The 16120-nt window shown below is 44.0% G+C and overlaps 1 protein-coding gene across 2 annotated transcripts in view; it reads right to left on the reverse strand.

Moving 5' to 3' along the window:
- Window positions 1-5159: 5159 nt before the first annotated feature.
- Window positions 5160-16120, reverse strand: part of BRINP1 (BMP/retinoic acid inducible neural specific 1) — an 89708-nt gene continuing 78747 nt past the window's right edge. For both annotated transcript variants that reach the window (XM_039720305.1, XM_039720307.1), the window contains exons 7-8: window positions 12793-13015; window positions 5160-7533 (exon numbers count right to left, since the gene is read on the reverse strand). In XM_039720305.1, the coding sequence (XP_039576239.1) occupies window positions 6393-7533; window positions 12793-13015 (1364 nt within the window). In that variant the 3' untranslated portion in view covers window positions 5160-6392. The remainder of the gene's footprint in view (window positions 7534-12792; window positions 13016-16120) is intronic.

Genomic DNA, 16120 nt, shown 5'->3' on the forward strand with positions numbered 1-16120 from the left:
TCTCTTTCCTGTTCAAATCTATGTTCTAGACAACATGACTGACAGTATTAAAACACAGGGCTAACTCAGATTCTCAAAAAGTAATACCCCTCCCACATTTGTCAGTCAAGAAATCTTTACCTAAAATTTCAGCCAAAAGGATTCCATTGGACATTTTCTACTGGAACCTCTTGTGTAGTTAAAAATTAAGGTATCTCACAGAGATTTATCACTGTCAAAAACATCCCTAATAAACAAAATGAGCTGGTGTGTTTTTCCCATTTCATTTTGCTTTCTTTTGTTCAGTTTGACTTATTTGACTTTTTCAGCATTAAAATATTATTTTAAGCTCTGCTTGCATGATGTGATATATATATATATATATATATATATATATATATATATATATACATATATATATAATGGTCTGGCTTTGTTCATCACTGAGGCAAAACTAAAACAAGGAGGTGATGAGAGACAAGATGGGCTGGGGGGTGAAAGGAGTTGTCCCTGAGCACTGGGGTCAGTATTCCAATTTCTTTTGTGCCTGCCTGTATCTCTTCAGGGTCACCTCACCAGCTTTCACTCCTCCACAGATTCTGCTGCTGTGGTGATTTTTTCCAGCTATACCTTTTGTAGTTCTCCTGGGGAGGAACCCATGGCCTGTTTTTTTAAGAGCTCTACACAAGGTCAGATTTCCTTCTTGGCTTACAAGTGAGTGCTGAAGGTGGACAGGAGCCCCTGGAGATTGCACTGCTCTACAGATAAACACTCAGGATGGGGACATAGAGATGGGTAACAGTACCTGGGGCAGCTCCTGGAGATGTCTTTAATATCCAAGGGGCAGAGACTTGCATAATTTGCCCTTTTTTCTTGTTACACTGAAGAAAGGTTTGGTTGAACAATGTATTTGTACAAAGCACCCTTCTTGTTCCAGTTAAAAATTCAGGAGGAAGGACTGAAGTGTCCAACAAAGCTTTTATGTAGTGTTTTAGTCCTCACTGATATCTATATTTATTTAATTCACAGATGAATAATAATTCTGGTGATATTAGAAGATTTAGATTAAGGCAAAGAAATCGTGAGGGTGAGATGATTGATATGTGCATTCTTGGACAAGAAGTCTATAATCTGATTGGCTCCAACAGGGTTAATCTATGATTTCAAATTTTTCAAAGCAGAAATAGAAAATGGAAATACCTCCCCCATGACCTCCTTATGCCTTGTCTGCCATATCTCCCTTCAGCCTCTCCCCAAAACACACATCACAGACCGTCCTCCTGTGTCTCTGCTCTCAGACTTGCAGCACCTCCTCCGTGAGCCATTTCCTCCTTTCAGTGAGGGAAAATTCCTCAAGGGGAGTGTTTGAGGAATTTAGAGCACAGAGCTGGGATTGGCACCCAGCATGTCTCCTGCAGCACTGGGACTGAGCAGCCAGGCTGGGGATCTTGCTACACCCCTGTGCAGGAGGCACCATCTGCCAAATGTCCTCCTGAGCTGTGTTTTAGCAAGTGGGCTCAAGAGCTAAAAAGAACATCCCATCCATGGCAGCTGAAGTCCATCACAGCTTGCTTACAGGATTCTGGCTCTGAAGGGAGGCTGGGCAAATGGCCAAGAAGCCTCTCTTACTTGCCCATGTTTCTCTTTGGGGAAAGGGATTCCTGGTTTAACATGGCCTGAGATGGCTTTAGGGAGCAGGATGGCTTTAGGGAGCATTGGAGTTCCCTCATCCCAGATGAAGCCCACCCAAGAAGATGCAAACTCCATAACTGGATTTGCAGGGCCTTGGGGCTGCTCTTGATGTCTTCGAGGCCACTGGCATAAGCTTTGTCAGCTCAAAAAGCAGCAGATCTCTTGCTCTCCATGCAAGAGCAGTCAGGCTTCCTGGGAAGGGAAGGGGCAAGAAAAAGGGGAATTATCTCCATGCTGTATCTATTTCTCTGCTTGTTGCCCCCTCCCCTTTCTTGTGCACCTACTACTCATCCCTTCAAGAGGACATTTCTACTCCAGCATGTGGTTGTTCATGTGCAGGGGTCACTGGGCCTGACTGGGGGGGTCTCTGGGGCTGTGCCCTTTGCCTCTGAGAAGGCCAAAGCTGCTGAGGTCCAGGTTCTTCCTGATGATTCCATGTGATAGCTAATTAATGGCCTCCCCACGTTTCCATGGCAACTTCATGCTGTGCTCTTAGCCCTGATCCAAATGGACATTCTGCACACTCCTGAAGCCATAGCATCAGCATGTTAATAAGACTTGCTGACGTCTTTTGCTTTCTGCCACACCGGCTGGTGAGCCTGAATTTGAATAATTTAGAAAGAGCAGATTTCTTAGGAAGCTCCCAAGGAATTTCTGTCACGTGACTGCAGGAAAATTCTCCCAGAAGTCTTCTGCATCTGAAGGGAAACAGGATTCTGCCCTACCTGCTGCTTTTTCTGTGCTTTGGCTTTGGGACACCTGGAATTGACTTTTCTTTTTTTTTTTTTCTTTTTTCTCTGGGTTATTTGGAAGCTCCAAGCTTTCATGTAGCGCCTAATTTAATGACAGCAAGGGACAAATCTCTGTCCTGAACTGGTAGGAGCATCTCTATTAGCTGAGCTGGACAATCTGATGGATTGCTCCCTAACTCCTTCTCATGCCAAGGAAGGAAGCTGGGTTTTGTTCTCATACAGTCAGAGAATGGTTACTCTGACTCGAGAGTATGAACATCCCTTTTATCATTAAACTCTACAACAATGCCCACTGATCAAGCAGGTTAGTGGGTCAAGCTTTACGGTGAAGGGGTTCTCTGGGTCCCACCTAGTTCTGCTCTGCTAATTGCCCTGCATTCCAGTCATTGTCTTGTCAAACACATTTTTATGACCATCATTTCCTCAGGAGCCCATTAACCCCACAGGAGCACTGGCATGGCCTCTCTGGGGTTTGAACTGCTTTCTCTTGCTGAGACAGATGTCAGATGCCTCCACATCTCCTATTGCCTGCAGAACAAATTCCCTAAACCAAACCTGAGGGATGTTTCTGGATCTGGCTGTCACAGACTGCCCCTTGCCTGGGGAAGGGCTTTTGGGACTGAGCAGTGGAAGCAGAGCATGTGCCCTGTTTAATTTATTTCCTAGCATCAAAAGCAATCATCCACATTTGATTGGCTTGTTTAGGTTATTTTCCATTTTCTCAGTGAGCCTAAAATGGTGGTACAGCTGCCAAATAACTTCATCTTCCCTACCTTGAGGGACAGGGGAGTTTCTTCTTGACATTTTTGCTGTGTTCCTTCACAAAATTTGATGTAGCCATGTTGGAACATGGCTCCACTTTGTGGTGTTGGTGTGCCATCATTTCCAGGTGCACCATCAGGTACTCCCAAGGTGAGTTCCATATGCTGACAGCATGTCTGTGCCAAAATTCCTTCCCTCTCCCTGCACTGCTTCCCCTTTCCCAGCCATGGGAATGTTACCTCACGTGCCTCTCTCAGCTCCATGCCATCCACTTGGTTTTAAATCCAGCCAGGATTTCATGTTGTGTTGGCACCCAAAACATTGCTTAAGGTTTATGGAGTTGCCCCCATTGCTGAAGGAAGTAAATGCTGGGGCTGCTCATCCCAAGGCATCATTAAAGATACACGAGGGCAATTGATTTGATCCCTACCAGTGCCACAAACACCAGGAGAGGTTTAGGCAATGTGCTGCCAGTTACCCACGAGATCTGAGATTTAATTGCAGCTTCTTTGGCTTCTACTCACTAGACCTGGATTCTTATCTCAAAGGAAAGAATTTATCGAATTAATTTCACTCCGTGTTGGCACGGTCACTATTCCCAGCCATGAGCAAATCCCATCATTGCATGCAGGCTGCAGCTCAGGCAGCAGTCAGTATTTTTAGAGCTATAACCATAGTTCTTTCAAGTGTCAGCTCTTTGGGTCATACATGTAATTTAAACAGTACATTTCTATTCCCTGCTTAGATGGATGTAACTGTCAGGAACATTATTTCTACTGATAATTACAAATTTGACATTCATTTCCCATGAATACTCTCTACTATTTGCTTAAAAACTCACCTCCATGCATATGATTGCTGCCAAATGTTCTCTTATCAGAAAGCTGAGGCAGAAATGTCACATCTATAAAGAACACTCTTGGAATGGTGAGGTCTAATATGATTTTCTGCTACACAAAGCAAAGACCAAGCAAATGGAAAACAAACACTGGGAAAAATGGGTAGCCCAAGGCCTCTTGTGTGGACTGACCAGGTGAAAGAGAGATCTTGATACAAGGTAGGGAAAAAAAAAGCTACTACTAAAGGAAATATCCCTAAAAGCATCCTCGCTGTTTAATTCACCCAGCTCTTCTTCTGATACCCATTCTTGGATAGACAGACTTTGGTGACTAATCCCCCTTTTTGGGGTTTAACTGATTACCCAAATTGCTTTTCTTATGCCCTCAGTTGGTATCTCAGCAGGAGAGTTGATTGAATGTATATTTTCCTTAAGGTATCCAGTTCCTTCTCAGGAAATTTGGATGAGAAGAACCTAAATCACAAAAATTAAACCTGAAACCAGCCTCAATTGCCCAAGCCCCTGGTGTCACATGACCAAGACTACAATGCATTAACTGATGTTACTCTCAAAATCTCAGCCAAAGTCTTCAAATAAAGTCAAAATTTCTACAAGACTATGTTGAACTCAATTGAATCAACATGTTAAGTCTTGAGCCAGACCTGAATCTTGATCTTTGGATCAGGACTGTGCCCCTTGCTCAGACCTGTTTTCCCCAGAATTCTTCTCCACCTCTGGAAGCCATCAGGATCAGAGATTTATTTTTCCCTTTCTGGAGGGCAGGAATTCCAGTCTCTCACTAGCACTTCTCAATCAATTTCAACTAAAAAAACCCAGTGAAATTAAGAGAAACACCTCACTACTCACCTCCCACAGTGTTCAGACTTCATCACCCAGTTCAGATGATCCTTCATTCACACACTCCATTCAACATCCTACTTTTGTTTAAATCCAAACACATGTCCCCACACATTCAAAAAATTTTACCCACCTTTTGGTTATTTTAGTATTTTTTTGATAACTCAATTCTTTTTAATTTGGCTTTATCCTTGCAAATTCAGGATAGGTTTGGTTGTTGTGCTCTTCCCTCCCACCCCTCCCTTTTATAATTTTGCATATATTTTAATAAAATGTTCTCATATATTTGCTGTATTTTTTTTTTTTGTGGACAAAGTGTAAGTGAGACAAGGATATTATTCACAGCCACAGAAACATAAGAAAGTAAAAAGTATTTTTTTCCTTTCCCAGTGAACAAAAATGACCTATGTACCCTTCAGTGTCTCCAGGTTTCCTTGGAAATGTATTCCCTTGCATTGTGCTTTAGTTTTTGTGGTGATGAGGGTTACCCAGTGCTACTGGAAAACCCAGCACCTGAGGCAGAAAGACAAACTCAGCTTTGCCTTTGTGATTTTGGCTTTCTCTGCTTTAGGAATATGTAGAAGGGCCTGAAAAATTAGTGAGTGAAGATTTACAGGGGCTGCTCCTTCTCTGGCACCACTGAAGGCAGCACCAGCCCAGTGTGGGGCACAAACTGCAGGTCAAGATAAACAACCCAACATCCCATTTTCCAGCGTCTGCTGAGCCTCTACCTCTGGTGAAATGTCTTCCAAGATGGAAATCCCGAAGTGAGGACACCTGAGCCCTACACCCACCCTCCACCTTTTCTGTGTGGTCTCATCAAGGAGGCATCAGTTTGACTCTGTAAGGGCTGCCATCCCCTCCTGTCCTCCAGCAAAGCTCAGCACAGGCTGCGGGAATAACTCAACATAAAGCTGGCATAAATCTCAACAGAAGAAATATCTTTTATCTTTAACCACTTACTCCCACTATAGGAATAATGGTAGCTCTTTTACATTGACATATAATTCTTGTTTGTTTGCTTGTTTGCTTAGATTTTTTTTTTTTGTATGTCTCTTTGTCTTGGCACCTGCATAGCAGAAAACTTGACAGTTCAGTACAGAAGTCTGCCCCTCTCTCTGTTCCTCCCTTTATTTCCTCTGCTGCCCCTGAGGACTCGCAAGCAACACCCCCAAGGTCAAGAGAGAGTACGGTGTTACCCTTTTATGACGGATTATAGAAATAACAAACATGCCTGACAGTCTTATACAGCTGCTAGAACGGGTTTAGTTTTCAACAAATGAAGAATTTCCTCTTTTTTTTTCCTCTTTTGTATATTAATTACATTTTACAAATCTTATTTTTCCCCTTTTCTTTCCCCCCACTTTTACTTCTGCCTTTTTACTTTTTTTTCTCTTTCTCTTTTTCTTTTTTTTTTCTTTTTTTTGGTTTTTTTTTTGTTTGTTTTATTTTTCTCTTTTTTTATACAGCAAAAGGATCAATCACCAAAGTGTCCATTGCTCAGTCCAGGGTTAGCAGAGTTTGGCTGTCATCTGGTCGGACTGTTTGAGGATCTCGGTGTTGTACAGGTCCAGGGCGTGGTTCACTCGGATGATCTCACTGTTGGTGAGCTTCAGGCGGTGCTTGAGCATACAAGAGAACAGATCCAGCTGGGGCTTCCCCGGGGCCACCGGAGGCGCCAGGCGGTTGATTCGGTCCCGAATATCCAGCAGCAAGAGCATGACGGAGGAGGAGGAGTAGAACTGCCCGCCCTGCGTGTAGGACTGGTTGACCTGCTGCACCGCGCTGCGCAGGAGGTCCGCGTTGAAGCGCAGGCTGTAGCCGTAGACCTGCACGTCTGAGATCTTGATGTAGAACTGGCGCTTGGTGGGGTCGGAAAGGTCCACGGGCCCTTGGCCAGTCTCGTTGCGCAGGAGGGAGGGCAGCCGAGTCCGGCTGCGTAGGTAGATGTGGACGGTCTCAAAAAAGGTTTTCCACCGGTTGCCCAGCAGCAGGGTCCAGTTGTAGCACTGGCTGTTTTGGAGGCGGATTTTCTCCCAGCGCGGGTAGCCGTACTCCCCGAAAGGCATGTTCCAGCCCTCCGAGTGGCTCCCGCTGAACGGGTTGACGTAGACAAAGAACATGGGGTCCAGGCTGCTGTTGCGCATCTGGCAGATGCGCATGGAGATCCCGATCACCATGTGGATGAAGTCCATCCGGTTCTTGTTGCTCTTCAAGGTGAGGGACATGCGCTTGCGCCACCGCGGGTCGAAGAAGGTGTCCAGGCGGATCTCGTTGCTGATGAAAGTGGTGTGCACGTACAGGCGGGAGTCCATCTTCTGCAGCAGGTACTTCAGCTCCAGGTCCTGGAAGTCCAAGTCCGTCTCAAAGCTGATGAACTGCTCACTCCGCTCCGAGTCCACGTTCTGGGGCTCGCAGCGGCCTCGGTAAAGCTTGTAGCCCTTGTTGCACGAGCCGCAGAGGGAGATGTTGGCAAGGCTGCACATGGCACAGCTGTTGTTGCCCCCAATGATGCAGGGGATGGGGCGCTGGCACAGACTGGTGCCACCGTGGCAAACGCAGCTCCGTTGGCTTTCCAGAAACGTCCCCCAGAACCCGTTCTCATTGCAGTAGAGCAGGGACTGGACTCGGGTAAGCCATTCCTGTATCGTCCTGCAGGTGAGGAGAAGGAAGAATTAGCACTGTAAGGCCTCACAGGGACTTGGTGTTGGCATCTTGCTGGAGCTACAGTGCTTTCAGGGCAGAGCTCTCAGAACATCGATGCCCTGCCGTGGCTTCTGGGAGCTATTCCAATCTATTTCTAGACTGAATTTTTCATCTGCTGTTTACTCCTTTGGTGATGAGCAAAATCCTTCCAAGAAATTGCTACCAGGTAGAAATGCTCACCTGAGCGCTCTCTCTTCACTCTGCACTAGGAACCAAGGCAGGCACTGTGTCCTGCCAAGGATCCCAGCAGGGCCACAGTGACATGGGAATGGAGCTGATAAAGCCATACCAGAGTGGCCTATCAGGACATCACAAGGGCAGCAGAACTCCCAGGCTAGCAGGAGAAAACTGCTCTTCGGGTCATTGGTAATTGGCCCCACCCACTAAAAAACAGACCCATAATAGGACAAGGCAAAGCAAACAGCAACCTCTGCTTATGGTGCAGACCTCAGAACAGTAGAAAAGAGGGTGGAAGCCAGGATGCACAGAGACAAAGCTGCTAAAACTATTCCTCCTTAAAATCCCCAAAAGTCTTCTGCTAATTAATCACCTCTTGAAGTCTCTCCCTTAAAATCAGCCCCACTCACCCACCCCTGAGCCCCACCACTCCCACAGCTACTGGATCAGCACTTTCAACCCCACATCCTGCAGCCCTGGAACGACTCCTAGAAAATGACACCGCAACCCACATTCACTTTTTGCACAACCCACTTGCCATGTTGCCTTGTTTCCCCCTTTCCCCCCTTCCCACTGCCCCAGGAAAGCTGGGTACAGCAACTCCTTTCTCAGCAGCCCTCAGCAGAACCCTGTGTGCAGCCGCTGCTCCCTCCCCTCCACCTCCCCCCTGGCTAATGAATACTTCATTGTCTCCTCTGGGCAAAAAGTTCTTGGTAGTGCTGCAGTGAGAGGACTGGCTAATGACAAATTAGGATTCAGCCCCTGTAGAACAGGAGGAGTGATTATGGACAGAGGCTCTCAGAGCTGGATTAGTGAAATTCATGGCACCTGCATCGCCTGACCTCCGAATAATCATTAAGCTGTAGGCTGTATCAAAGAAGGCATTAAATGATACAGCAGCAAAGAACAGCAAGATGATTAGGGGGAGGGAGTGAGGGGAGCGATGAGAGTGTAAAACAGAGGAAAGCACTGGAAGGAAAGAAATAATCAAGGAGCAGAAGCAGAAAGGTTGGGAAAGAAAGAAAGGAAAATGTGCAGGTAAAAGGAAAAATGAGAGAGAAACATGGTGGGCAGGAGTAATGGGTGGAGAAAGGGAAAAACTGCAACAGCAACCACTGAAAGAGAGCAGGCAGAAATGAAAAGCAGGAAGAAAAGGAGTAAAAAGAAGGGAAAAACAGGGTAAGGAAAAATGGAAGGGCATTAGAAGAAAACTTCTGAAGTGTTGTATATGTGAACAGACAATTTTCACATTCTTCCTGTGGTAAAGGGCTCCCAGGGTCTCTTCCCCCTGTTCCCAGCCAAGAGGAGCTCTTCTGTTGATGGAAAGGACAAGGTTGGCTGGGGAGCTTGGGAGCAAGGCAGTGACCTCCATAAATATCTGCCACAGAGGGAGACAGTGGCAGCTCTGGTCCCTCAAAAAGTGCACAGGGCTCCTCTGAATTCCTGGGACAGCTCTGCCTCAGAGGGGAGGGGACAGCACAGTGCATGTGGCTGTAAAACACAGCCACAAGCTGACAGCAACAAGCATTTCCAAAACATCCCAGGGGGTTGAGGCTGTCTTCTGCTCACAGGTGAATTTTTGCTCACTTTTGAGCAATACAAATATATTTTCACCCATCTGAATCTTTGTGCTTCCTGTTTGGAAAGCCAGTTAAATGCACCTGGATTTGTGCAGTGCTGGATTGATGTTTTACACAGGTTTTAAGTGTTGATAATGCCCTGAGTTGCTGGACCAAGGACCACCACAGGAATGGAGTAAATTAGAGTCAGATGATCACATTCTGTCCATTTTGGGTGTGTTCTCTCTTAAAAAAAAAGACTGGATAGTTCTGTCCTTCTTTATACTAACAGCCAGCAGAAAAAAAAATGGGAAAGAAACCTCTGCTGATATCTTGCAATGGACACCAGTAAATTTCCTGTTCCCCAGATGAACTTTGTGGAGGATGGATTTGTGGAGGTTGTTTGTTTTTGTGTGTGTGTGTGTGTCTTAGCTTTCAGCAAAGACACAAGTAGGACTAAAAAAACCCAAGAAAATGAAACAAGAGACTACCCACCATCTGCTGATGGCAATAAAGGATGTAATTAAATACAAATGCAGAATCCAGGGCAGAGCTGGGCATCAGCTACAAACATGACAATGGGAAGTGTGAGAGAGAAGTGAAGTGGCATAAATTACCCCATTTTTTCTTGCAACAGGAACAGGTTAAGAATATACCCAGGAATAGCCAAAGCCCTTCAGCTGACAGGAGGTAACTTTTTAAAACACACCCCTCTCATGGCGTTGTACCTAAGAGGTGTCAGAGCAGGAGGATGCTGGAAAGATCCACTGTTGAACAGCTGGAAACCAGTACCAGAGTAGCCACTGACCTTCATTTAAAATATTCCCAGGGAGGTGGTGGGAATCCCCACCCCTGGAGATGTCCAAGGAATGCCTGCATGTGGCACTCACTGCTGTGGCTGGGGCAACAAAATGGGGATCAAGCCCAGGTTGGACTCACTGAGCTTGGAGATCTTGTCCAACCTCAATAATTCCATGATTCTAAAGTGAAAATAAATATGACCTGCAGGCCAAGCTCTGAGTGAGAATTACTTTGCAGTGTTTTCTGACTGTTGCTCGCTGGACATGTGGTTCCCTGGCAATGCTGGGAACAGGGAGCCAGACAGATTTTTGGTTTTTATTTGCAGGAAAAAAGGCAGGGACTTAAATAATTTCCTTTGTAAACTCACTTTTCACTTTCCAACCAGCACTAGCTGCTCTGGGGGTACTGTTGGGTTTTCTGTATGGAACAGTGCAGTAAAAAATGCTATTTTTTTCCTCAGCAGCTGTGAGATGTATTTTGGCTGCAAGCCAGAACATGTATAACCCCTCTCTCCATTGGATGTTATTTCTATTTTACATCCAGTGCTTTAAAATAAAACCACAGGTGATCATTCTACATCAAAGTTTTATTAACTGAGGAGTGGTCTCCTTTTTAAACCAGCAGACTTTCCTCTGTTTTAAACCTGTAAACTTTCTTGGATTTTGACAAAATAAGTACAGAACAAATAGATCAGTATCTATATCTCTATACCTATATATTTATATATTGATATATCTATATATTTATCTATATTTATATAGATAATATATAGATGTGTAGATGTATAGATATTTGTATTTCTGTCTCCTTAGCCATTGCAAAGGGTCATGGAGAATCAGCCTAATTGCCAGAATCCCTACTCTTCCTTTCTTATATTCCTTTTGGAAACACCACCTTTTCCTTTCCCTGAGGACAATCAACTGCAATATCTTTTTTTTTTTTTTTTTTTTTTTTTTTACATTGCCTTTGAATGTATAATGCAGGCTTACAATTATGTGTATTAAAGAGAGAGAGGCTTGCTCTTAATAGAACCATGCCATCATTTCAAAGCCACTGGCATTCTTGCTAAGCCTCTGTCATTCTGTACAGCAACAATTAGAAAACGAGAGTATTTCCCAGCTCTGTGAGGAAAGATGGGCTGCACCTCTTCCACTACACATCTCGTACCACACTGCTCCCCTGCCTAGCTGCAGATGCAGAATGACAAACAAGAAAAGAAATTATAATATGCCTGCTGATGTTGACTTAAACAAATCAAGCACATCAGTCAGTTAAAAACCCATCTGCCATCATCCATTCCACCCTCCTTCCCCCACATTTCATTGTAGTAGTTGGAGGCTCCCTTTCTGCTTGGCTGGGTTTTTAAAATAGATGATAAATGCTGAAGACATATTTGTCTGAATCTTTTGGAGTAACATGGTTGGATGGAGATTTCCTCGCTGCTGCTTCACTTTGTTGTTGTTGTTGTTGTTAAAAATTCAAAAACAACTAAAAATTCCACCTTGGACATGCCTGTGGCTCCTCCAGCACTCAGCCTGGTCAGAACAGCTCAGCCACTTGGCAGGGATGGGCCAGGTTTAGGAAGCTCTCCAAAGACTTTATTTCATAATCTCTTACATTTAATAGATATTTCTCCTCATCCCTAGTAAGTCCATCACATTTTTGTCTAGAAACATGAGATTTCTTGGTAATTAAAGAGGTGTTAAGCCCTGGAAGAGTTTTCTGAGCTGCACAGTGATGAAATGAAAAGTCAGCATGTTCAGCAGCCAGGGAGCTGGACAAGAGATATAGACAGCAGTCAGTCTGTCAATTTTGTCTTGAAACAGAATATTTAGGTAATGAAGGAAGTGGACAAACAGTTTCTTTTCAAATATTACCTTGGCCTGACCTTTCCAAGAGAAGCATGGAAGAAAAGACACTCAGACTCTTTTTTTCCCCCAAGATTTTCCATATTGTTTCAGTCCAGACAATGTAGAAAAAGACAGCAAGAGATGTTTATGAAAATTCAGAAATGTTAAGTCTCTAAAAATTACTTGAAGCAACTCAGCTATGGGTTAGGGCTGAAAGGAGCAGGAGGGGATTATTAGATATCAATAATTGCTGTAGCAGTAATGGAAAATCTGCTCTCTCCACCTGTAATAACCTTGCAAGACTTCTGCTCAGTGGGGTTTTACAGGTTCACACTGCATCTCACAGCAAAAATGTGATATATTCCAAGTGAAACTAAAGCTTCTCCTTTCCCTCTAGAGATATTGAGGAGCACAATGCAAAAATGGGCTGAAGCACCTTGTGCTCCACGTCTCTTTTAACTGCAAGCAGAGGCTGAAAGCTCAGCTCTGGATCTTGAGGGAAAACCACAAAAAAAGCAGCTTAGTCTGCAGAACAGACTAAACATATTCTTGCAGAACTTAAAGAATAAGTTATGCCCTTTCCCCCGAGTAGGTAAAACCACACAGAAGGGATATACGAATGTAGTCAGGAATGTGACAAAAGTTACTTAGACCTCCAGGAATTTCCGCCCACTCCCAGATTTTATCCTTTTCCCCAAATATCCACGCCAACACCCCCTACATCCGAACACAGCCTGCTGGGATTAGGCCCAAGCCCAAGCTCAGCTCCACCAGCCCCTCAGCCCAGCTCCCCCACGCCTGAGGAAGGATGGAGGTACCTTTCCCTAGGCAGCTGGTGGTTAGGATTGTGCCGACACCGGACACTGAGGCCAAAGAGTTTGCGGGCGGTGCGCTGGATCTTCTGGCGCTGGGCTTCCAGCGAGCTCTGCAGCAGCTTGTAGCGGTTCTGCAGGTCCCAGTCGTTCCCCCAGTGCTGGTGGATGCTCCCAATGGTCAGGAAGTGGTTGCTAGGTAGCCTTTTCATGAAAGATTTAAACTCATCTGGAACACACACAAGAAATGAGGAGAAATACGGAGGTTTCCGAGCTGTGACAAAGGTTTTATTAGCAGGGTGGAGAAAGAGCAGAGATGACGAGGCCATCAGCCCTGCCAGGGAAGGTGATGTCCATTAACTCACTGCTCTGTCACTCTGCCCCAGGAAGCCACTAATTCCATGGCTGTTGCTGCTCCCATATAAGAGAAAAAAAAACCCCTATAGTGAATATCAAGGTGAAACAACACGGTTAAAATGTACATGGAGAAAAAAAAAAAAAACCCAACACAGAAATTCCCTGGAACATGAGGTGATAGTCTAAGGGTTATAAACAAAAAGCTGGGAGTTGTAATAATTTTCAGTTAAAGAGTTCTCATTTGCAGTGTTTTTCAGCTGGTCCTGAAATGCTGTTTGTTGTTGAAGGCAAAGCATTTTGCTGTGTAATTAAAAAAAAGGGGGAAAACAAAGCTTTAAAAATTCCCCAGAGGAAAGGTTTGGATGCTGTTAAAATGTCCTGCTCTTGCATTTTTTAAAAGAGCATTCTGATTCTTACCTCTCATTTTACTCCATTTGAAGTTAAATGAGTTGCATTTTGTAATGAGGAAAATAAAATAGTTTGCAGGGCTCGGGTGAGAACAAAAGGTGTCAATTTTAGCCAAAGAGAACAAATCCAATTGATCGAAAAATATATTGTTTAGTGTTTCTATTTGTTGTTTTTTGATCACTTTATTTCCATTTTATTTTGTTTGATAATGAAAAAAACCCACCGTTATGCAGGGTTTGTTTGAGGGGATTTTTTTCATCACAATCAGAAATTCTGATACTGTTTCTGATCAGCCCCTCCTTCCTACCGGAGGAAGGTGGTTTGCTCAGACTCTGATTACCCTGCTGGGACATCCTCAGATGAGGAAAAACCAGATGGTTCCAACTTTCTCAGGGGAAAATAACTCAATTTTTGATGCTAGAAAACCATATTTGACACACTGAGACCTTGTGAAATGCAATGAGTGGGACGATAAGAACTCCATCAAATGCAATAACGACAAGAGCAATGTTTTATACCAGGAGAGAAAAACCCCAGGTGTCAGCACAGGCTTGGGCACAATCAGCTGAGGAAGGTCCTGGGGGCTGAGGTGGGTCAATATCCTGTTCTCACTGGAAAAAAAACCTTCATACTGGGCTGAATCCTGGTTGGGGAAGTTGATATTCACCTTTTCTTAGCACTGCTACACCTGGGGTACCCACCTAAAAGGGATGAACAGAGACTGGGAGGGCAGAGCTGAGGGACACCGAGGTGCTCTGAGCACAAGTTCTGCAAAGTCAGGTGTGGGGAGCTTCACTGGTGTCATTTGGTAAAGAGGAGGCCAAGGTATATTTAATTACAGCAAAAGGTACTCACAGATATGAGCAAAACTCCTCTTTTGAGAGACAGTTTCCATAACAAACAGCAATACACAGTTTGCAGCTTGAGAAATTAAAATAATTTACTGAAAAACTCTGTCACTTGGAGGTAATGCAGTGCTGGAACATGATCAGAGATGTATAAAAATCTCTCATTTTAGACTCTGCTAGACAAAACCAAGGCTGACCTGACCCAGTGCTGGCTGTGGTCCTGCTTCTAGAGGGAAGCTGGACTAAGACCCTGCCATAAACTTCCCAAACAAGTCAACAAGAAGCATAGCCATCTTTCCCTCTACATTGTCTACATTATTTCTGATCCTTTCCCAATCTTTTTTAATTCCTTCATCCTATTTTCAGAAGGAAATTGAGAGCTTGTAAAGGGTGACATCTTTTCAAATAAAAAAAGAAATAATCCATAGAATTAATGGAAAAAAATCAGATAATTTAAATCCTATAGTACAAAGTTAAAGATATTTGCATAACAGATTTCCTATTATTCATCAACTTGCAGTTCATGCTCACTGCCTAACAAAGGATATCTGTACATTAGTCAGTCCCATCCTGACATGGATGTTAAGTGGATGTTCACATCCTACTCATCACATGGTGTAACCAAGCTCCTCATCAAAATAATCATCATCTCTGCACTACCAACATCCGTGGGACATCTGCTTGTCTCCTTTCTTCCCCAGAGATAACCAAGACTTTTTTTTTTAGTCATCTCTCAGGTTTCCACTCTGTTTTTTAGTGCTGCTGCCAGTGCCCTTCTCCCCAAACCTGACTCTGTTCTTTTCCGTGGGCCTCTGAAACCACCATCAGGTATAATTGCTTCTGTTGACCATGCTGATTACTCCGGGTACCTTTCAGCAGTAAAAGCCTTGCATTTGCTTCCCGCCCCTTATAAATCAATTTCCTCAAAAGCCTTTTTGTGCAGGAGCCCAGGCTCTTTTCCCTGTGATGATGAATGTGGTACATTTTTCATCGAGACAGGAATTTCGGTGCAGTGTGCACATTTTGCTACCGCAGTGCAACGCTGGGGGAAAAACAAATGAGAAGCAAATCTGGCAAAACAAAAGCTGGATGGGATTGTTTAAAATTAGGGTGATGAAGAAAAAGAAAAGTACTTTAAAACCAACATGGTTTCTTCATTATTTATATTTATTTATAACTCTGCCTGGAAACCAGTAGTATGGATGGGGATGTTCCCTGTTTCTGGGAATACTTCATTTTTAACCCTGAGAATTTCCAATTAATTAACAAGTCTGTTTGCATTTGTGGTTATTTTATTCCTCTGCACAGCAAACCTTGCTGATGGCTGGAACTACACCTCCCGTGATGCAGCTTGGCCCCTCTTTCTGCTGAGTCACCCCATCCCTAAGGCAGTGACTCAGCATCACAAGTAGCACCACGGGGAATTGACAGGTCAGACATCTCTTTCACAGATCAAATTTTCCTTTGCCAGTGTTAAAAAAAAAAATAAATCCCATTTACATCAGAAAGTAATAGTCTTGAATAAACAAACAAATTAACTCCACCAAATGACTTAATTAAAAGTTGGCATTGTTTTTAATCCACAATCACTGAATTTTTTGACCAGCCATTCTAAAATGCCGAGAATAAGGCAGTGTTATTTTTCTCAATTTACCCACAAGCAGTGAAGCATAGGACTAAAAAATCTCCTGAGCTGATTCAAAGCAGCTTCAGTTCACTGC

This window comes from Passer montanus, unplaced genomic scaffold (genome assembly GCF_014805655.1).
Source record: "Passer montanus isolate IOZ18808 unplaced genomic scaffold, ASM1480565v1 scaffold43, whole genome shotgun sequence".
NCBI classification, from domain to species: Eukaryota; Metazoa; Chordata; class Aves; order Passeriformes; family Passeridae; genus Passer; species Passer montanus.